Source organism: Sodiomyces alcalophilus (genome assembly GCF_042370955.1).
Source record: "Sodiomyces alcalophilus JCM 7366 unplaced genomic scaffold ACRALscaffold_2, whole genome shotgun sequence".
In the NCBI taxonomy this organism is placed as follows: domain Eukaryota; kingdom Fungi; phylum Ascomycota; class Sordariomycetes; order Glomerellales; family Plectosphaerellaceae; genus Sodiomyces; species Sodiomyces alcalophilus.
Genome location: NW_027263533.1, coordinates 3677488 through 3700021, shown reverse-complemented (window position 1 = coordinate 3700021; position 22534 = coordinate 3677488). Strand labels below are relative to the sequence as shown.

General features: G+C 48.2%; 5 protein-coding genes and 1 non-coding gene across 6 annotated transcripts; 4 read left to right on the top strand and 2 right to left on the bottom strand.

Annotated features, from left to right (window-relative positions):
- Nucleotides 1-740: 740 nt before the first annotated feature.
- Nucleotides 741-2282, top strand: ACRALDRAFT_1048233 (uncharacterized protein). Its single transcript, XM_071015542.1, has 2 exons — nucleotides 741-1092; nucleotides 1212-2282. Exons 1-2 carry the CDS (start codon nucleotides 808-810, stop codon nucleotides 1974-1976), a joined length of 1050 nt encoding a protein of 349 aa, XP_070877439.1. The 5' UTR covers nucleotides 741-807; the 3' UTR covers nucleotides 1977-2282.
- An 845-nt stretch (nucleotides 2283-3127) lies between these two features.
- On the top strand, nucleotides 3128-3810 carry ACRALDRAFT_2099519 (uncharacterized protein; the record flags this gene model as incomplete). The annotated part of the gene is made up of 4 exons (XM_071022947.1): nucleotides 3128-3155; nucleotides 3308-3382; nucleotides 3496-3588; nucleotides 3662-3810. 4 exons carry the CDS (start codon nucleotides 3128-3130, stop codon nucleotides 3808-3810), a joined length of 345 nt encoding a protein of 114 aa, XP_070877438.1.
- Nucleotides 3811-4442: 632 nt separating this feature from the next.
- ACRALDRAFT_2025984 (uncharacterized protein) lies at nucleotides 4443-5738 on the bottom strand (the record flags this gene model as incomplete). The annotated part of the gene is made up of 3 exons (XM_071020362.1): nucleotides 4443-4706; nucleotides 4813-5016; nucleotides 5127-5738. 3 exons carry the CDS (start codon nucleotides 5736-5738, stop codon nucleotides 4443-4445), a joined length of 1080 nt encoding a protein of 359 aa, XP_070877437.1.
- A 924-nt stretch (nucleotides 5739-6662) lies between these two features.
- ACRALDRAFT_1055323 (uncharacterized protein) lies at nucleotides 6663-7737 on the top strand (the record flags this gene model as incomplete). Its single annotated transcript, XM_071015849.1, has 2 exons — nucleotides 6663-6894; nucleotides 7025-7737. 2 exons carry the CDS (start codon nucleotides 6663-6665, stop codon nucleotides 7735-7737), a joined length of 945 nt encoding a protein of 314 aa, XP_070877436.1.
- A 422-nt stretch (nucleotides 7738-8159) lies between these two features.
- On the bottom strand, nucleotides 8160-9580 carry ACRALDRAFT_2097689 (uncharacterized protein; the record flags this gene model as incomplete). Its single annotated transcript, XM_071022848.1, has 2 exons — nucleotides 8160-9244; nucleotides 9313-9580. Coding segments are annotated over 2 exons (1353 nt in total), but the record flags the coding sequence as incomplete, so codon positions are not given.
- Nucleotides 9581-11059: 1479 nt separating this feature from the next.
- On the top strand, nucleotides 11060-11131 carry ACRALDRAFT_t103. The gene has a single exon. It is a non-coding gene; the product is annotated as a tRNA-Arg (tRNA).
- Nucleotides 11132-22534: the final 11403 nt, after the last annotated feature.

Here is a 22534-nt window from a genome sequence, read left to right as displayed (position 1 = left end):
GATCATAACGGTTGACTGATGGCTGACGGGAATCCTGGGACTGTCCAGTCTCTCGATAGACTTGACTCTGACGCCACGGTCGATGACATTGAACATATCAATATCTTGTCCGTATTAAATTACGGTGAACGATTCAGCAGGTTTATCATGGTCCACGAAAATCAATGCTATACTGTTATAATTGTCATTATCAAACTTGGTACTGTTGTCTTTATAATTATGGACTTGCCCTCTCTTCAATTGTTCTTCGGTCCCACTGCACTCAACTTGTGGCACATACCGCCGTACTTCGTAGGTGTCTACGAAGTAGCTCATGTACTTAGTAGGCTGGATAACATCCCGTTCAATTCCGGTACATCTGCCGAAGCAACTTCTGATAGCCCGGTACTCGTCCCATCCCCCACCATCTCTACCTTACTTCGTACTGATTCATTAGGTGTCGGGCAGAGAATAATAGCGAAGATGGGTACCTAATGGATCGCTTAAACGATAAATTGTGATTACGGAGTCTTACATAAGGGCGCCCAATTGTTTCTCATCATGACCAAGAGGTGTCTGGATTTCCGAGGCGAGGAGCGGAGCCTTCAAGTATCAAACCACCAATTGTCCGGCCGGATCCGGTGCCGATCCCGGGCCCGATGCAATATAGTCGGACACTAAGTAGAGCTTGCCATCACCACCTTGAAATAAGGCCTAAGAATGCAAGTGGGAGACAAAACCCACGTCTCCCCGGAATTTACCTCATTAAACCTCGACTACAGAAACCAGAGTCAGAAACGATATATCGCCCCCACAACGACGACAACAATGGCGAACCAACAGGCGACGACCGCCAGCAATGGTAAAGAAGGAGCACGGGGAGAACGATCCAACAACGCGCCGCCCATGTTAGATCTCACTAGCGACAACATTACACCCAACACCATTCGGATTAATTCCCAGGGCGACGATGAGAGGTTGATATATCTCATGTCGCGGCTGGTGACACACTTGCACGACTTTGCGCGTGAAACGAGGCTAAGCACCGACGAGTGGATGGCAGCTCTCAACTTCCTCGTCAAGTGTGGCCAGATCAGCAGCGACGTACGACACGTAGGTTCTGCATAGTCTGTCTTATATCTGGTCTTCTCCTTCGGCGAATCACGCCTGAAGATGCTCATTGAACTCTGCACGTCCTACAAGACAAAACGAGGGCTAATTTCACCCAAAAGGAATTCATCCTACTGTCGGACGTCCTCGGTTTATCCCTGCTGGTCGACAGCATCAACCACCCCAAGCCCCCTTCCTCCACCGAGGGCTCCCTTCTGGGCCCCTTTCATACGCATGATGCCCCGGCACTCGCCAGCGGGGAGAACATGTCGGACGACCCGCAAGGGGAGCCGCTGTTAGCCCTCTGCACCGTGAAGGACACCCAGGGGAACCCCATCCCGGGCGTCAAGATCGACATCTGGGAGACGGACAGCTCGGGCCACTACGACGTGCAGCATGCGGACCGTGGCGGCGTCGCGAGTGGACGGGGCGTCATGGTCTCCGACTCGGAAGGAAGATTCCGGTTCCGCGCCATCCGGCCCGTGAGCTACCCGATCCCGGACGACGGGCCCGTCGGCAAGCTGCTTCGGCTCCTGGGACGGCACTGCTGGAGGCCGGCGCACATGCACTTCACCTTTGAGAAGGAAGGGTGGGATCGGCTCGTCACGGCGCTCTATATCCGCGGCGACCCGTACGAGAATTCCGACGCCGTGTTCGGGGTGAAGAGGAGCCTCGTCGTCGACTTGGACCGGGTGGATGCCGAGACGGCGAGGAAGTACGGCGACGACGTGGAGGAGGGGATGTGGCTGCTGAGGTACGACTTTGTCCTGGTGTCCGAGCGGGAGGCGCAGGAGCTGAGGGATCGAAACGCGATCGACGCGCTGGCCAAGCTGGGGTTGACGCATCTGAAGCTCGTGGACCACCTGCCGGTTCCCCAAGTAGACTAAGGGGAGTGGACCGAATGTAGATAGGGATAGATATCGTATAAGGTCTCGCCTTGCCCTCGAGTTCACCGAACTAAGCGCGCCAATGACTTCATAATCGCCTTGCAAGACCCTCCCGCTTCCTGCACAAGAAGGCTCACGTCGTCGGCATCGAGCTGTTCATTTTGCTATTTTGATGACACAGCGAGGATCAAATTGGTTAACGTTACAGAAAACGCAACGGAACCACAAAATGCTCCTGGGTCGCTGGAGTAGCTTTAGCCGTCTGGTATTCGGAGGTCAGATGACGGGTGTGAGCTTTTCCTGGTGACCTGCGTTTGCAGTACGCAATCATAACAGGGAGTCGTGATCTCTTCGTTATCTCTCCGTTATCTCTGCAAATCATCTTACTCGCTACCTAATTTAACCGATTGTATCCATATTAGTAAGACCCACGTTGGCGAGATTATGACGTAGTCAAACTCAACGTAACCACAAGTTCGACTTGATCACATGTGTCTATGGTTATGCTTCCACCTGACTTGTACGTTGTACAAATAAATCTTTGATAGAATACCTAATGAAGAATCAATCTGTTTGTATCATGATAGAGAGCACTTTGCACCTCCATAGCTTTCAGGCGTTTAATATTGTCACGCTCGGCCGTACTTGGAGGTACCTACGTATTCATCTCAAGAGCAGCCACGCCGGCGAAGCAAGCCGAGTGGGGCTTCCCCAGGCCAGTCGGCGAAAAAGAGGCCCTCTATTTCATCCTAATCCGGTTTGATGCCTAACACCTAACAATAAACACTTGACGCTGGTTGGTGCAAACCGTCTTGGCTTGTGCGGTTGCCTTGTACCTACGTACCTTGGACGACCTGCTGCGCCCCCCGCCTGGCTGACCGACCTACCTTTTTCCTGGCAGCCTCCCCCAGCTTCATTTTCCTTTCCTCTTCATCCTTTTCTTCGAGTTAACCAGCACTCAGTCAGGACTTTTTATCACGGCACTCGCACTCGTCCTTTGACACTCTCTTCTCTCACCCTCAAGTGACCCTTTTACTTTTCTGAAATCTACACATCTACAGCGAGGCACTTGTTCAAGTCGTCGGTCGCTTCTACCTATCTCCCTATCCACCAAACCTTTTCCCACGGACAACCCCCAGAAGGTCGAGTTTATGTCAATTGAAAATCTCAAGACCTACGGTATGTTTGCAACCTTGCGAGTTCTGGGAACTCTTCTAGTTGTTTTCTGTTCGCATATTGCTTCCCCTATCCGACTGCCTCGCTTTCCGGTCGACGCGTCGCTGTGTCGCCACCTTGTAATGAGATCATCGCTAACGTGTCATCCGACATAGACCCCTTCGCCGAAGCCGACGAAGACACTGGAGAGACGAAGCAGACTCAGAACTATATCCATATACGTATCCAACGTACGTGCCTTCCTTTCTTTTTCCAACTGGCATATCCGACTCCCCATACTGGCTATATTTTTTCGGGCTTGCCCGAGCCCATCGTTGGGCGAACGAGCTGACACCCATCGCAGAGCGCAATGGACGTAAAACCTTGACGACCGTCCAGGGTCTTCCGAAGAAATTTGATCAAAAGAAGATCCTCAAGGTCATTAAAAAGAAGTTTGGTATGTCACAAGCCCCATATGTTCTGGTCGTGCCACCCCTTAGTGAGGGAATTTTCCGCTAACGCCACCGCAGCCTGCAATGGCACCATCGTCAATGACACCGAGATGGGAGAGGTGATTCAACTCCAAGGCGATCAACGCAAGGATGTTCAAGGATTCCTCGTGGACAAGGCCGAAGGCCTAGAGTTGGACCCCAAGTCCATCAAGGTCCACGGCTTCTAGGCCTTCCCGCAAGTCACCGTCGTCGTGCCGCTAGTGGTGGTGTCACGTGACGCTTAAGACCGACTCGAGGGCGAAGGTCGCGAGTGCAACACAACGCACGCGCCCGTGGCTCATGCCTCACGTGCCTCTGGCGTTACTGCCCGGCCGTTGGTGCGCGACGCTCGAGCGGTGGCAGGGCCTAGATAGGATAGGCGATTCCGCCGATGGAAGGAGGAAGAAAGGCGCCGGGTCTGCCCGGCGCATGGCAAATGAGTAGCATAGGATCTCAAAGCTAGGACTCATTCGCGCTCCGGTTCCTTGGCCGTGCTCTACCGCGACGGTCGTGTTGGAGTCTGGATTCGCAAGTGAAGTTTGGTCAGCAGAATCAATACCCTTGTTTGCCAGTGTTCGGAACTGCATCCTATCATCCATGACGTGCGTCGATTATGTGACTGTTGTTCGATGTTTGTCACTGAGAATAAGTGGTATTTGAAGGGTATCTGCTTAACGCGTGCCTTGATCAAGAGGAAAGATTCAACGCTATCGTGTCCTGTGTACGCCATCATGATAGATTTTCGCCCGAAACCGACGCCCGTGATCGAAGAAAAGAGGACAAAGAGAATAAAAAAAGACGACAAACAAATCAAACGAGGTCATAAGTCGCACTTGGTGGCTGTCGGAATGCTACCGCCTCCTCTGACCCCATTCTCGCCCGCCATTTGCACCCACTTCGTCCGGATCATGCGCACAATCTGCAGTAAGAGGGAGTCTGGGTATTCCGGGTTGTTGGAGTGAAGGTGGCCGAGCAGAGTGATCATGCTGACGAAGCTAGCGATGGAAAAGATGTTGATGGATGTGGACGTCTCCTTTTGGATGTTGATTTTTCGTTGTGTGATATGATATAAGACCGTCAAGGTCTATGTGCGGGAAGGCGTTGGCACACAAGTCAGTGAAAAGCTCAAGCCAAAGGAGTAGGATATAGAATAGCGGTGGGACAAGAAAGGTAAGAAATAGACAACTCACGCTGGCGATGCTAATCCAACCTGGGAGGAGGAGACGGGGGTCGTCGAAGCCGCCGGCGAAGAACAGGATGCGCTCCGTCAGGAAGGCGTTGGCGCAGTTTATGGTCAGGAGGCGGATGATGGTGGCTTGGGGCGTATAGTTGATGAGCCAGCGGGACATGAGGCAGTCGGTGAAGAAGAAGGACAAGTAGCCCGACGAACCGCACTGCAAAGAGACATATTTAGCATTGTTTTTTGCCCGTCGAGTAACCCGATCCATGAAGACAAGGCGGGACATTGTCAGGCTTCATCTGTTCTCCCACTTTCGACACGTACCCATATGGCGCTCAACGCCATTTCTGTCCACGGATACCTGGAGCTTCCCGGTAACCTAATCCCCGGGGGCACGCCGCTGAAGAAGGGCCCCAGGCTCCTGGGACCGGCTGGGCAGATGGATTCCCCCGAGACAATGTCGTCCGGAGTTCCGAGGTCCGCCCCGAGAGCTTCGAGCAAGGCCGACCATGGCAGAGCGAGGATGACGCGAATGAGGAGCTCAAGGGTGGGCTGTAAGCCCCAGTAAATTGCGGGGCATATCGAGAGGAGGCGGCCGAAGAAGAGCCAGGGGCGCCAGGACTGGGGTATCTCGAGGACGACGGCGATGCGGGGCTCGAGGAAGGAGGCGGAGAGGAGGCCTGGCGAGAGGGACGAGCGGCGGCGTCGCGGGGTGCCTGTACCCGTCGTCGTGGGCTTGTTAATCCCGTTGGTGTTGGCATTGGCGTTGGCATTCGCATTCGCGATCACTCTGCGGGTGACTAAATTTCCCGCGGACACGGCTCGTTGGAGCTGACGTCGCGGCGGGGTGGCCGCATGCAAGGCGGCGGGAGAGGGGATCGTGGTGGACTCATAGGGCGGTGGTCTTTGGGGGGAACGGGAACGGGGATAGTCCATCTAGGAAAGGAGGCCGAGGAGATTGCGGATCCCCCTTAGCGAGTCGTCCGGCGGCTGTGGTGATTGTACTGCTGCGTGCTTCGAGTGTCCATTGATGGGTGAATGTGTTGAATAGTCTTACTTGGTAGTTTCTTCGTTTTATCCGCTGGTTTTCCCCGTCGATTAGGTGAAAATGTGGCTCTGGAACGAAAGCGAAAAAAATAATGGACGGCTCGGCCGGCCCTGTCCCCATATAATATTTAAGGGCCTGGGACAGGGCATCGACTGTGGCGTCTCTGTTTCGGTGACTTGGCTTTGCACAAGGGACACGTTCATGAACCATGCGAGCCAAGTCGGCGTCAATGGAACCAATCCCGATGATGAAAAGAAGGGTTCGGTTCGCAAAAGACTCACAGAGCGCCACGGTTTTCAGTGCCCTGCGAGAGAAAGAGAGAGAGAGAGCTAAAACGTCACCTCGCCCCTGGTTGCCGAGGGATGGTGTGTTGCTCTGAAAGCTTGGTACGCATGAATAGAGCGAGCGAATGCAACGAGACGGGAGAATTGAATCATGATCATACTTCGTAGGGATCCAAAGGTTGGTACATCCTGTAAATTACATTTGTGGCTGGAGCTGCGGTGGCCTCTGCCCCTCCCCGTCCAGGGCGCCCAATCCCCCCTACGAATCGTGTGGAGCCCACATTTATAGCTCCTGCCAATGGTGGCGGTGCGATAAGGGAGGGCCATGGATACGATAAGCCCGGAGCCGGCCCAAAAATTTCCCATCCATCGCGACAACTCGGTTCGGTTCTCTAACAATCGACTGCCGTCCCCATCACCGAGAAAACGTCATTCAGTATTTCGAGGGCTCGGTGAGTGGTTCACGATCACACGTGGCTTGGAGCTGGAACTTCGGCAGTCTGTCTCTTCAAAGCGCCCTCCTTCACCATGTTTCAACCTGCCTCCAGACTGGCGGTGCTCGGCCGTGGCCGACCCGCGGCGACCACAGTGATCCAATCCTCCAGGAGATCGTATTCAGCACCAGGACAGAATTCGATGCTTCGGAGTTATCAGCGACAAATCGAAGCCATGGGCAAATCTCAACTTCAGGAAATGAGCAAGATGCAAAAACAGGCCATGCAGTCGGCGGCGAGACAGTATGCCAACAAGCTATTTCCCGGTACGTTCCGTCATGAGACAGGCGTTTGTGTTCTTAGTCCTCAGTTCAGCTCGACATGAAGGATCTGCTAGGATGAGCCAGGACGAGCCAAAACCAACTGACCCTTTTCGCATTGCGAATCTTTCCACAGGCACCTTCATCCCCATGCCACTTTCCAAAGTACCGAAAACCCCGTCCATCTTCTTTAAATACCAGTTCGCCCGCCTGAAGGCCAAGTTCTGGGACGCCCTCTCCGTCATCACCCTCCGCTGGCGCTCCCGCCCCAGCATATTCGCCTTCTACTCCAAACCCCGCGCCGGTCTGTACCGATCCCAGGCCCTCGCCGCGGGCAAAGCCCTGCACTCGCGCCTCGGCCAGGCGCTGGCCGAGGGCGACCGCGACACCCTCCGCGAGATCTGCATCAACGACCTGTACCAGACCCTGTCTGCCGCCATCGACAAGCGCAAGCCCTGGGAGCGCACCACCTGGAATATCCTCCAGAACCACGGCGCCCGCCTCGCCGCTCACCGCATCGCCATCCTGCCGCCGCCCTTGCCCAAGAATCTGATGGTCCAGCAGGCCGTCGTCGCCATCGACACGACTCAGTCCCTGGACCGCGTCGACTCCCGCACCGGCGAGAGCATACCCGGCGCCGCCCGCGTGCAGCGGCGGACCGAGTACCTGGCCCTCTCGAAGGAGTGGAACAGCGAAACGTACACCTCGGGCCCGTGGCAGGTCATCGGCCATGTGAAGGAGACCACCCTGGACACGTGGCGGAAGGAGGAGGAGGATCTCAAGGTCATGCAGACCATTCAGACCGAGAAGGCCCTGAAGAACAGCACCAAAGATGCTGCCACGTCATAATACTGGGCACTGGCCCGATATTGACATTTTACACAGTAGACGGGAAGAGCATGCTGGTGGGTCAAGAGGATGATTGAGCGGCTGGGTTCCAAAAACCGGCTCCAAGAGGAGTGTGAAGGTGGATGTATATGTAATGAATGTATTGTATTGTACGGATAAGAATGTATAAGTACTCTCTCATCTAGAAGGCACCCAGCCAGTGAGCTGTTGGTGCATAACGAGCGTGTCCCCTTGGAGACTTTTGTTTTGATAGGGTCGTCTTCATGATTCCTCCACCATGTCTTGTGCCACTCAGAATTACTAAAAAATATTTCTACTTGTCTTTTTTAATCTCCGGTCCAATTGGCCGATCAAAACTTGATGATATGTTGCTAGGTTTGTCGGGAACCATGCATATGTCCTGCCGCATATGCCCTGCCGTCTTAGAAGAACTTGCCAGGAGGCTTAGAAGGTACCTCCTGCTCTGTGGTGACATCTGCCACGTCGTCACCCGAACCGCTGGCAGGGAAGCTGACGGCGTCCGAGGGCGCGTCGACAGGGCGGTCGAAAGCATCGAAGCGACGACCGGTGCGCTTAGCCTGCACATACTGAAAAGTCAAGCGACAGCCAAGAGCGCCAAACGCCCACAGAAGGCTGCCAACGGGAGCAGCGACGAAGACTCCGAAGACGCTCCAGTCGTCAGCGTAGAGGCCTTCCGAGATGAGCAAAAGATTGCCAGCGCGGCGCGCGTCGCCCTCGTAGAAGACGAGACCGAAAAAGAAGGCGGACAGGATACCGCCGAGTCCGCCTACAACGACCTCGAAGCCACGCCACCAGTAAAAACGGTCGGAGAGGCCGATGAGGAGAACGGGGATGATGCAGGCAGAGACGAGGTCGGTGATGAGGTAGATCTGCAAGATGGAGGGGGCTCTTAGGGCGATGACGATGGAGGGGATCAAGATGCCAATGACGCCCAGGCGAACCCACCAGATGCTGAGGCGGTTGCGGAAGAGGTCATTGGAGGCAGACGAAATCATGGCGGTGAGGAGCGTGTCGAACGCAGCGCAGGACAGGGTTACCACCATGACGAGGACAATCCCAACAACCCAGGCCGGCAGACTGTTCAAAAGGAGGAAAAAGGCCACAGAGCCCGACGACTGGACGTCCTCCAGTGCGAGCGCACCGGACCAGACAGCAACGAGACCGCTGCAGCCGAGCATGGTCAGAATGACAAGGATGACGACTGTCGCGATCGAGACTCCGATCCAGAGGTCCTTGTCCGTCTTGGAGGCGAAAGCACGCAGCCAGAAATTAGACAGGAAGAAGTTGTTGGTCAGGATGCAGACGGGGAGGATGTAGAGTAGCTGCCAGCCGAGAAGCGATGGCCGGAGGAAGCCAGACTCTTCGATCAGCGAGGTGTCAATATCGGTGAGGGCACCAATGGTGGCGGCTGCGATAATGACGAGGCCGATCACCATGGCGCCTTGAACGTTATCCGTAACAAAAGAGATACGGAATCCGCCCAGTGCTTCATTCAAAGGGTTAGCAGCCGCAGAGGAGGAGACACAGCTTCCTGAAACATGGGACTGTACATACAGGTGTAGATGGCGGTGATTGCTACTTGAACAATCATGACCGGTAGCTCGTTGACACCGGTTAGAGAGGAGACAACTTGTCCAATAGCCGATAGCTCGGCTGTCAGATATAAAAAGAGTGTGACGAGGGTCGCAAGACTCAGATAGAGCATGGTGAGGATGCCATAACGCTGGCGCGTCCATTCGGTCAAGACGAAGCCTTCCGGAGTCTTCTTGCGAATGAGAGACCCGAGAGCAGCGAACGTCAGGAGCGGCAAGGACGCAGAGAAGGCGTAGATTATGACGCCTTGAACACCAGTGATGGTGGCAAGCTCAGGGTACGCGAACAGCACACCCGATCCGAGAGCTGGGGTTGTGTTAGTTGGAAGCTGCAAGCTGAAAAGGGGGTCAGAACAGGCGAAGGGTTAGGTCGATCGGAGCGGCAGCACGTTTCCCACGCAAGCATTAACTTGATCGAGTAATCACGGTACAATCTCAGCTTCAGATAGGCCAGCCGCAGAGCATCTCCTCGCTTTCCGATGAGGGAGCGAGGTTGGATGTCGGCGGTGCTTCTCATCCGCGCCCGTAGTGAGCCGCGTCTTCCCACCTCAGGAGACGAACCTAGTTGTTAGATACGTCGATGCCTACCCTGACGTCTCGATATTCGCCACAAACAAACTCCAAAAGTTTGCTTGTAAATAGCGGTCGGGAATCGACCACATGAACATTATGCCCTGTCGTGCCAGGACACGCCGTTCCCCGAAAAGTCCGAGAGCCGGCCGTGTCATCAAACTCCATTGCCGTGGTTGTATATTGCTACCGCTCCCGACCCTTTGGGAGATGGTTACTAGCACCCATTTGCGCTTGCCAATCACTCACCACTGGCGATGAAGTTGAGGGCGATAGGAATCGCTGGATGCATGTTAGTCTTGAGACAATGTGGTCTAATTGGGAAGTGGATCTTCGAAGGTCCAGTTGATGTGGAAAATGAGCCCGTCTTGAAGGAAGGTTTCAATGATGTCTAACCCGTTTGAGTCCGATTTGCAGACAGAAAGCCGCCTTTGAGATCATGTCTGAATCTCCAGGCCAGGCCGGTCCCCATGAGACTGGGAAGGGGAGCAGGATGTCCGTGTTAGCCTTCTGACGAGCGACGTAATGCCTGTTGGATGCACCAAACCGGCGAGAAGAGACGAGGATGAGAGTTGAGCTTGGGGTGCCGAATATCGCGTCGAAGGCGGCCTTGGAGAGAGTTGGACGTACAGGAAGAGACCGTAGGTCACGAAGATGATGGCATGAGATGCCGCGAGCGACGGTTGCGCCATGATGAGAGGCGAAGAGGCGACGACGTGACGACGCGATATCGACTATATAACAATACAATTCTGTAGTTTGATGAAAAATAACCGCTATGCACGTTTGGTAAGGAGGTTCTCGGTGAAGCAGAAGAGAAAAAAGAAATAATAGGAATGGAAAAATTCTGCCATGAGCCAACAGTAATAGAAACGTCGAGGCGGGTGAGTCCTGCCGATGACGGGTCTGGCGTGGGGGTTGCGGTAGGGATCATGTACCCTATACACGTAATAAGTTTGTAATGCCATGTCGATCGGCACGGAAACACCTTGTTGGTCAGGTACTCAGTACCGATACGAGCAGTCCGTAAATTGCGCCAATGACGAACGGCATAAGCCGACGGCCTCTGGCTCATTATATAATTGATGGGGTCTCTCTTTATCACACAAAAAGTGAAGTTCAATCGAACATCCAACGGCCTTCCCGTGGCGCAATGGTAGCGCGTCAGACTTCTAATCTGAAGGCTGCGGGTTCGAGCCCCGCCGGGAAGTCTTTCATTTTGCTTTTTCTTTTTTATACCTTTTTTTACGAAATCTTTTTGATGATCCTCTCTACTTCTAGTCTCTCAAGCCAAGTCTAAGATATTGTGGTGTACACCTAGGCAGGATCCTTCATTATTAGCGGGCTGATCCAACACATCCACCGTCGTTACTTTATCTACGCATTAAATTCTTAGATCATTCATTCAAGGGCCTAGGTACTTATCCGTCTCCAAAGTCGATCAGAGGCTCCGAATACGGCATCACTACTCCCCCTATTTCTGAAGTGTACGATTGAGACGCGGGCAAGCAGATGCAACTCCATTACTAAGTACATACCTCGGCCCAATTTCCTTATATTGTTATAGAGACGAACTCTTTCGCGGATCATCATCAGCCCACCTTTTTGACCGACGTTGCCCCGAAGACTAAGCTTTAATTCGTTGCGCTGGGTTTGAACCCTACTACGATGGGTTGAGTATGTTGCTATGCTTTAGCACGACTTACAGCCTATAAGAGCTATGTAACACCAACTCTCACGGAAGTAGTTGGTCTTACCGGCCATTGAATTGACTATAGGCGGCTGTGTATCAACCGGCAAATTCCACAGAAGAGACAACCGAACCCTCAGTAGCCTTGATGGACTGTCGGCATCGGCATCACTAACGTCTTTCTTACTCGACCATGGGGAATCGATCAGTGGATGGTTACTGTGCATATTCCATAGACGAAGCGGATTAGAGCGGCACTTACGAGAATACTCCCAATCTCAGGCCGTATCGCATACCCATCCCTTGTCTCTCTTGCTGCTGCTACGCATAGGTCGGATTTAGGATCTGTATCATAGTTACAGGACAACCCTTTCCATTGCTGGTGTCTGGGTAACAGATGACATGAGAAGAGAGATTGGATGAGTTATAGTCCTGCCTTCAAGGTTGGTAGCTGGAACCTCTGAAGACAGGACTGGAAGAGGGTGGATGTTGGTCTCTTAAAAATTGAATCGATATCAGGAGGACAGCGGAGGCAAGTCTTATACTCACTGTTCCTAGACCCGCAAAAGGCGGTTGCGCCAAGATATACATACCTTCACTGTGCGCACGTCCCTTTTTGTTGCTTTTCGCCCGTAAAAACAGTAGTCCATAGTAGAGAAGTGACCTGCTGCCCTAATAAATAGTCTTTAATTATCTTTATTTATCGGAGAGGTACTTCTATTTATATAGGAACACACGCCTAATTAGATATCACTCCCCGATAACGACCTGAACGTGCGTAACGCTTACTCGGGTACTATATCGTAAACTATCGTAAATAATAGGGAAGAGATTTTATAATGTTTTACGGCTATATTCTAAGGTTTTTAGTTCACGTTCTAACGTTTAGTTATTTTTAGTTTTGGTTTCCGGCGCTAAATAGACTAACCTAATACGCCCGCTACGCGGTGCTACTGCCTTTATAAGATCGTTAAGCCTATCTCCGAGTTCGGTTTTTATTATCGTAATAGAATATACGCTACCTGCGTGGCCTGCCGAATAAACACCCTAGCCGACCGGTCTAATCGCCTAAGCCCTAACCCTTCTTTGCCCACGCCCGCTACGCGGTGCTATTATCGTTATAAGATTATCTAGCCCTTTTCCGAGTTTAGTTTTTACTATACTAATAGAATTTACGCCACCTACGCGACCTACCGAACTAACCAAACTAACCGCTAAACTAATCTAGACCCCGGTGCTTATATACCACCTATAATAAACCGTTATAATTATACCTCCCGGGGTCCCTTATAGCCTCCTTTATAGCTATCCTTACTCGGCTATTTTTACTCGCGGTGCCGATATTACCGCCTAACCCTTAAGTTCCCTACCCGCTTAAACGGCGCCCCCTATAATATATACCACGAATATCGTGATAAGAGGTCTAGGGCCAGTATCCCGGGCGGTCTGGGTACGGGAGACGATAGTATATACACTTTACAGGGTCGCGTTATACGGGAGAACTAGCCGCGACGTCGACTTAAACCCGCTACCTAGATACCGCTAAGTGGCGAGGTAATTATCGAGTATTCTAACCTAGGATTAATACGGGTTAAGTATAAGTATTACGCTACCCTTTATTAGATTAGCGAGAGATTATAGGTAGGTATCTAGCTTTTTTAATTATATTATATATTAACGTTTATTATCGGTTTTTAGGAGTCTACTATATCGAGCCCTAAGTTCGGTTCCTATTATAATCAGGCGACGTGGAGATTAATACTATCCCTAAACTGCCTGCCTATATTAAATAGCTACTACTCTCTTACTATCCTAGGTCCGTTAACTTCTAAAAGAATATTTATCGATATAATAATACGTTTACCTTTACCTTTATATAGTGTATAGAGACCCGTTACGGTCTTATTGCCGGTATCGTATCTTTTTAGATCCACGGCGCCCTTTACTATATTACTAGGCTACTAAATTACGCGGGGCGTATTCCTGTTTTTATATAGCTATATTTCTATAATCCTTAGATTATAGCTGACCACCGCTATGCTAACACCCTGTCTCTTAACGCGACGCTCGACTAGGAGGTTCTATATAAGCTATCCTTTATCCTGTATACGTATAATCCGTTTACTAAGGTTTATCTTAGCGCCCGCGAATAGTTTGATACTCTTAGTAAGTAAGGCAGAGTACTGCTAAACCTATAGATACGGTTAGTAATAGAATAAGGTGTTAACTGCCGTCAGGAGAACCTGCCTGTTATAGATAAAGTTACTGTTATAGTTCCGGATAAGTCTAGCTAGAGGGGTTACCGGGATATCGTCCTGGTAGAGAGGGGCCCGGGAAATAGCGTGCGGGCTTTTTATCGCGTTAACCATAAGCACCCTGCGTATCTACCACTTTCTTATCCACTTATATATCCTTTAGGCGGGACCGGATATTATTAGAATATAAGGCTACGGGATCTTTATAACTATACGCGTTAGGTTATAAAGGTAAAGTTCCGGTAATACTACCGCTACCTACTATATTAATACCGGCGGCAGAGGTTAGTACCTTTCGTGTACGGCCGCCTCTTTTAGCAGTTTCTAGTAGACTTATAGGCTTTATGTAACTAGAAGAAGCTTAACTAGATTTAGCGCTACTAGGCCTAGATACGGGCTAACGTATATACCGGTATAGTGGACTAGGCCTATCGCGGGGATAATGATCTTTATAATATTAGTCGGCGGGTTATCCTGCCCGCTACTTATCTTAGCGGGTAGCGTTTTATCTCCTAGTGCTATTAGGATTCTATAGCGATTATTCGCTCCCTTAGCCCGCCGACCTTCTTTATTACTTTTATAATAAACCCAGGGTGGTTAGAGATAATTCGCGAGCTCTTACCGGGCTAGGATACGAGTAACCGCCCTGATTTAGTTAGTCGTGTTTTTAAGATAAAGTGCCGTGAACTTAAGAAGGAATTACGCGATAGGATTTTTAGCGCGTTTACTAGGATCGTCTAGACTATCGAGTACTAAAAACGCGGTTTACCTTACCGGTATATACTTCTTTTCCTTACCCCGGAAGCGTCCGCTTTATATAAAGAGTAGGCTAATATTAATAGGGTGGTTTCTATAGAGTTACCTATACCCGAGTTAGACCCGACCGGCTATCTCTTAGATATTATCGGTAAGAATATAGTCTATAGTCTATACGGCGACGATAAGCCTTCTACGCTATATATATAGTCTAATCGCGGCCTGGTCGCCCGCTGCTTTAAGGGATTTCTAAAGCCTTTTATCCCGGAGATAGTTATACGGGACGATAGCTACCCCGAATATAGGCGCCACGATACTAGGCAGTATATATTAAAAAGGGGCCGGTCTAGCGAAGTCCGCCTAGATAACCGTTTCGTGGTCCCCTATAATCTGTATCTATCTCTTAAGTACGGCGCCTATATTAACGTTAAGATCTACAGGACTATAAAGGCGATTAAGTATATCTATAAGTACGTCTATAAGGGTAGTGATCGTATAACGGTTTAGATTACTGCTAAGGAGGGCGAAAATAAGGTATCCCTTTATTTATAGAGTCGTTATATCGGGCCTACGGAGGTAGTGGTATAGTTATTCGAGTTCCCTATCTATTAGGAGTATCCGCCTATTATACGCCTACTAGTTTATCTTAAGGGCTAGTAGCCGATCTATTTCTAAGAGGACGCGACCGCCTTTTAGATTATTAGGTAGTTAGAGTAGCGGAAGAGTCCGCTTATAGCTTTCTTTAATTATAATCGCGAATATAGCGATAGTCGCGATCTATACTATCACGAATTCCTAGGCCGTTATACTTAGTTACCTTAAGAGTTTATATAACGACTAAGGCGGCGGGGGTTCTAAATCGGCCGCCTATATTACGTCCCGCCTACCTTAGGAGAGCCTTATTACCTACGGCTACTCTTAGTGTCTATATCAGGGGCATTCTAGTTAAGGGGCGATAAGAGATATTAAGGAACGTGTAGACGGAACCCGCCCCTAGGAGGACCCCAGGCTGGCACGCAAACGGGTTTATTTAAGTCAGTAAGAGTCCGTTCGAGACTTAGGGCCTCAGGCTCGGCTACCTACTAGGAGGATAGCCAGGGGACCTTAAAGTAGACGTTTTCCTGTTAAGTCCTGGAAGGGAGGGCTTAACGAATAATCTTATAATTATTCCCCCCCCTAAGGTTAGCTTCGTGACCTATTCTTATTATAGTCTTAACGACTCTCTTTACTCCTTATATAAAAACCTATAATATTTTATTTATTCTAACCGTTTACGGGTATAACGATTATCGAGAGTTCGAAAGACTAGTTATTTTATAAATCCTACCACTACCCTTAGCCAGTACTTAAGATACCCCCTAAGCGCACCACCACTATTCGTACCCGGGATACTTCCCCCGCTACCGAAGGAGCCGAAGCCGGGCTATTAGGCGCCGATCGCGAGTAATCCTTTACGCCCGAGTTAGAGGATAAAGATAGTAACCCCGAATTCGAGATTCGCGGATAAGCTAACCCGGACGCTTATAATCCTATAGTAGGACTATTACTCGACTAGGGGACCCCCTAAGTTATCTAAACGGAACCCTAATTCGATATTAAAGACCTTAAGAGCCGCCCCCCCGGTACCCTATTATCGGCGGAGCTCGATTTCCTAATTAAGCACTATAAGGACCGCTAAGCCTATAAGAAGAAAGAGAAGCGCCTCCTTACCCTTTAATAAGGGAAGGACCCCGATACCTCTAAGCGTATACCCCGAGGGGACTCCCGTAAAAGTTAGTATAAGGTTCCGTAAAAGCTCCCGGAATAGGATAGGTAGTCCTATAACCAGTTCTAGACCTTTATCGAGGAACTCGAAGAGCGTTTTATGCTTAACGATATTAAACCTACTAAACCGGAGAAAATACACCTTATATTTACCCTGCTACTAAAGATAATAAAGTCCTGTTAGCGTGCCTATTATAAACGCACGTATAGGAAGACTAAAGGTGCTACTTAGGAGGACCTTAAGTCGTTCCTAACCGAGTAATTAGTTAATAATAAAACCCGCGAGATATTTATAACTAAGAAGCTATTCTCGGACTAAACCCTATAAAAGCCTAATTAGTCCTACGCTAAGTTTATCGATAAGCTTAACTCGTTATTTAATAAGGTATCCCTACCCTTCCCCGATAAGTAGCGTATATAGTTAATCTTAACGAAACTTAATAAGCCACTATATGATTAGATTATAATAGCCGGTATCCTTATCGATAATAAGGCACTAGGAGTTGTAGCCTAATAAGCGGAGATTACCCTTTTATATAAGAATAAAGAAAAGCCACCCCGGAACGATTACCTAAAGTATAATCGCGGCGAAAAGCGTAAGCGTAATAATACCCCTAATAGGGCCCGTACCGTAATAGCCTATCCTTCTATACCGCCTTAAGGTTTCGTGGAGTTAATTAAAGTGGACGATACGGAGACCTAAGGTCCCCCTAAAAGGCGCTATAAAAGTAATATTACCTATTTCGGATATAATAAAAAGGGCTATTACCGGAATAAGTACCTAAAGGAAACCTCTAATTTAGGTTAGTCGTTAGGATACTCCGCTAGTCAGAACCCTAATAACCTACCGATTAACCCCCGGGCCCCCGTTATTAAATAGGCTTAGGCCTAGGATAGGCCGCCGTTTTAGCCGTTCTTTGCTAGTAAGGGCGCGATTAAGGCGAAGTTAAAGATACGGCTAAGCGGCGGATAGGGCCGCCGGAGCGCTAAGCTTAACGGAGGCGCTAAGGTTAACTTAATCGACTAAAAAGCCTTACCCCCTAACTATAAGCCCTTAGGCCCGCTAAAGAAACTAGGGTGGGTTATCCTAGGGGTTAAAGTATAGTCCCTCGGGACTCTTAAGACGTATATTAAGGTCACGGATAGCTAGGACTAAACCCGGATACACCCTATTAAGTTCGAGGTGCTAGATATAGACCCGGATAGATCCCGGATTATCCTTAGTATACCCTGGTTAGTTAAATATAACCCTATTACCTCCTTCCGAACCGGCGAATAGATATATCGACTTTATAAGGATAACCTTAGGGGCGTCCCGAGCCGGAGGGAGCTAAAAAAAGCTAAGGAGAACTCTTAGTTAATAGTTTAGCTAGTAAAGTTAAGCGCCCCCTGTATTAATAGGGTTATAGGTATAAGGTGGAATGCCCCCGGAGAAGTAGAGGACACGTTGCCTAATAGCCCTTTAATCCCTGTTATTTAATTAGACCCGTCCTGTCCCCTACCCCCTATACCCCCTAACTATATATAATATAATAAAGGAATTCTGGTATATATTAATCTAGGGCCCTATTAAGAGGAATTAGATAAGGAAGTGCCGGAAAGCCTTATCCCCGAGTAGTACCGAGAGTTCTAGGATATCTTTGATATTATAAAGGCTAGCCGTCTACCCGCCTACTAGCGATAGGACTACGTGATCGAAATAAAGGAAGGTAAGTTACCCTTATTCGGCCCTATTTATCCCCTAGCCGAATAGGAGTTAGCCGTGCTATAAGACTATATTAAGGAAGCCATAGCGAAAGGATAGATCCGCCCCTTATCTAGCCCTACGGGTGCCCCGATCCTATTTATACTAAAGAAGGGTGGTTAACTACGGCTATATATAGACTACTAAGGCCTTAATAAGGTGACCTAAAAGGATTATACCTCTCTGCCATTAATACACGAAATCCTTAACCGCCTCGTGACCTTTACGGTGTACACTAAGCTAGACCTTAAGGACGTATACTATCGCTTAAGAATTTAAGAAGGGGACGAATAAAAGACGGCCTTTAGGATTAAGTACGGGTAGTTTAAGTACTTAGTGATACCCTTTAGTTTATATAATACCCCGGCTAGCTTTTAGCGCTATATTAATAAAGCCTTAAAGGGTCTCGTCGATACTATCTATATCGTATACCTAAATAATATCCTAATCTATAGTAAGGATCTTAGTTCTTACCGGGTATACGTTAAGGAGATCCTCGCGCGTCTTAGGGAGTAGTCCCTCTTCGCGAATCCTTAGAAGTATATATTTAAGATATAGGAGGTCGAGTTCTTAGGCTTTATATATAGCCCTAAGGGTGTTTTTATAGACCCTAAAAGGGTTAAGGCTATTAAGGACTAGGAGGAGCCTAACTCTGTTAAGAAGATTTAAGTCTTCCTAGGTTTTACCGGGTTCTATTAACGTTTTATTAAAGGCTACTCGAAGGTCGCTGCTCCTTTTATGGACTTATTAAGGTTAGGAGGCAGACCGGGTACGTTCTAGTTAGGGGATATAGAGAGGGCCGCCTTCGAGAAGTTATAATTATTATTTTAGTTAGTACCCGTGCTATAGTATTTTAACCTAGCCTTGCCTATTCGTGTAAAACTAGACGCCTTTAAGTTTATACTTAGTGCTATAATTAGCTAGTATAAGGATCGGATCTAGCGCCCTATAGCGTTCCTATCTAGGAAGCTTAGGGGACCCGAACTAAACTACCCGATATTAGATACTAAACTAATAGCGATTATCGAAGCGTTCCGGTAATAGCGCCACTACCTAGCGTATAGTTAGACCCCTATAAAGGTGCTAATTAACTACTTAAACTACCGGTATCTATTAAATAAGCCTCGAATTAAACCTTAATACGCCTATTAACTAAAGGAGCTTTTTAGCTTTAATTTTAAGATTTATTACCGCCCGGGCACTTAGAACCCTATGGATAGACTATTAAGGAAGCCGTAGCTTATTATAGATTAGGCGGATCTTAAAGCGGAGTGGTAGAAACCCGTTAAGGGATTTACTAAGAAGTTTATAATCGGCCTTTTAAGGTCCCGAGGTGTACCTAAGCCCTCGGGTCTAGTTAGTTTAAAAGATAAAGTTATTTTTGCCTAGAAGGACGATCCCTTTTATATCTCCTTAATAACGAAAGATAACCTATTAGACCCTTAGTCCTATAATAGTTAAGGTACGGTCTATTTTAGGGACCGTCTTTATATCCTAAACTAACTGGGTTTACGCGATAAGGTCCTTTAAGCTTTTTACGATAAGCCTACTATAGGCCACCCTGGGTTAGGCCGAACTATTAAGAGGATTTCTAAGTCCTATTACTAGGAGTACCTCTTACGAGACGTTAAGAAGTTCGTGCCTATTTATAGGATCTATTAGAGGATTAAGCCTTATTAGTATAAGCCCTTTAGGTACCTAGCACCTTTACCCGTGCCTAAATAACCGTTTTAAGAGATCTCGATAGATTTTATAACGGGTCTCCCCCCTATAACGTCCTAAGGCAAAAAGAGGGACGCTATCCTGGTTATAGTGTATCGGTATACTAAGTACGCGTTATACGTCCCTTATAGTAGCGCCCTAATAGCTAAGGGTCTAGCTTATATCCTATAGGTGCACGTTTTTAGCCTTTACGGATTACCCGATAGTATCGTTTCGGATCGTGGGTCCCTATTTACTAGTAAGTTCTAGACCACCTTATATAGCCTCCTAGGCGTTATAAGGAGGCTATCCACTACGTTCTACCCCTAAACGGATAGTTAGACGGAGCGCTAGAATCAGAACCTAGAGCACTTCTTACGGGCGTTTTATTCCTTATAGCAGGACGACTAAGTAGACTAACTACCCCTGGTATAGTTTATATATAACACCGTATAGTATTTAGCTATCCGGTAAACGCCTTTTATCGCGTTAATAGGTTTTAACCCGCGCGGGCCTTATAATATATAGATACGTAAGTCGGGCAAGGTCCGCGCCACGGTACCTAAGTAGAGGGTAAAGCACCTTATATCGAATCGTAGAGTTATAGAGGTCCTTATAAGGAAGGCCTAAACCACCTATAAGAAGTACTATAATACCGGCCACGTAGGCTAGCGTTTTAAGGCAGGGGATTATATACTATTATCCGCGAAGAATATTAAGTAGCGCCGCCCTAATAAGAAGTTATTAGATAAGTTCCTTAGCCCCTATAAGATCACCTCCGTAATAGGATAGTATAGGCTCGCCTATAAGCTATAACTCCCGGAGTCTATAAAGATTTATAATGTTTTCCTAATCTCCCTCCTTAAACTATAGAAGTCCCGAGACGGTAAGTCGCCTATACCCGTGGATATGGAGGTTAAGCCCTAGGAGTCCGATAAATATGAAGTCGAAGAGGTCCTGGCCTATCGTTATAATAGTAATAGGCGTGAATACCTTATTAAGTGGACCGACTACGGATATAAATATAATATATAGGAGCCGTGGAGATACCTCCCCGATACGCTTATTAAGGAATATTATAATCGGAAGGATAGTGTTAGTTAATAGCGTTGTTATGCCCCGTAGGGACTTTTTTATTTATAGGATAGTTAAGAAATAGAAAAAAAAAAAAAAAAGGAAAAAATAAAAATAAAAAATAAAGTAACTATAACGCCCCTCCCCCCTAACTCCCCCTAACCTATACCTAATAACGACTAAAGCTTAGTTATAGTCGGTTTTTTTACGAAGTTCCGCTAACTTCGATTTCTTAATTTAGACTAACTAGCCTAGATAACGGCTAATAGTAGCTAGATAACGCTTTATTTTAATAAAGGCGCCGCGCCGTTTCTCCTTAGCCTCTTCCTCCTCTTTTTAGCGATAACGCGCTATAGGGTCGAACCCCTTATTATTATAAGCGAATTTTTTTATAGCCTCGAGGGCCCGCCGTAACTTAATTTAGACCCGATAAGCCCGCCGCTATAAACGTGATTAGCACTATCTTAATATATACTAAGTACACTTTAGGTTAACTTATAGAAGTATAGTTATTAAGACTATCACCGCCCCGCGCGGCCGTTACTAATATCTTTTATAGCTTTTTAGCTACCCGCTCCGCCTATAACGAAAGCTATATCCAGTTAGTAACCTTAGGAGCGGTTAAAGAGAAGGGGGCTATGGCTATAGGTAGGAATATACTAACTTATAGTCTCTGCTATTACTATCCTAGTAGTAATAGTATTTATCGGATACCTTATTACCGCGGTAGGGCCGTATAATAATAGGACCGGTAGCGCTATCACCACGTAGCTTTAAGCTAATAAAGCTACGGGTATACCGCCCGTAGGGAGTATAAAGCTCTAGGCTAGACCTAACTAAAATAACGGGACGCACCGCTATAACGATGCTATCGCCGTCGTTAAAGTCCGAGGGTCTACTACTAGACCCGTTAATTAAGGGTACGAACTCCGATAATAACGACCCGTCGGAGGAAGCCTCCTCCTTATTAAAGACGGTAGCTTTATCGGCACCACCGCTTATAACGATGTCCTCGCTAGTATAGTTAAGGATACCCTTTAGAGCGTCGAGGTACTTAGGAGTACCGTCGGATAAGCTATCGCTCTTTAAAGGGGGAGGGCCGGTCGACTTAGTAACCGGAGCTACCGTAGTAACTGGCTACTCGATAGTCCCGACTAGTATAGGTTATTTAGCTAAAGCTACCGCCGTAACTAGCTACTTAATAGCTTTATCCTCCGAGAAGGAAGAAGACGACGAAATAGAGCTTGATTCCGAGCTTAAATCCGATAACGACTCGGATAACGAGTTAGGCTACTACTACTACTTTTATTATAATAGCTACTACTTAAGAGTAGCCGCCGTTACCGCTGCCTTAGCCTTAGCCTAAGCCCGCCGAGCCGCTTACCGGGCCTTTTTCCTAGTAGTCTTAGTTATACCCTTATCGATAACCTTAGGCGCTACCTAGGTAGACTTATTACCGACCGCGTCGGACTTTTTACCGCTATACTTATTATTTTTACCGGCCGCGCCGGACTTTTTACCCTTTTTATAGGATAGGGGCGCTATTATACGATAATCTGCTTCGAATACTATAGGTTAGCCTTAGTTTCCCCTAAAAGGGATATAATACTTATATAATAGTGTTATTATT

What these genes read in the sequence shown, in the direction of transcription:
- ACRALDRAFT_1048233 (XM_071015542.1), top strand. Translation starts at nt 808, where the DNA reads ATGGCGAACCAACAGGCGACGACCGCCAGCAATGGTAAAGAAGGAGCA. An exon ending in TCAGCAGCGACGTACGACAC is followed by an intron (nt 1,093 to 1,211) that starts GTAGGTTCTGCA and finishes TTCACCCAAAAG; the next exon opens with GAATTCATCCTACTGTCGGA.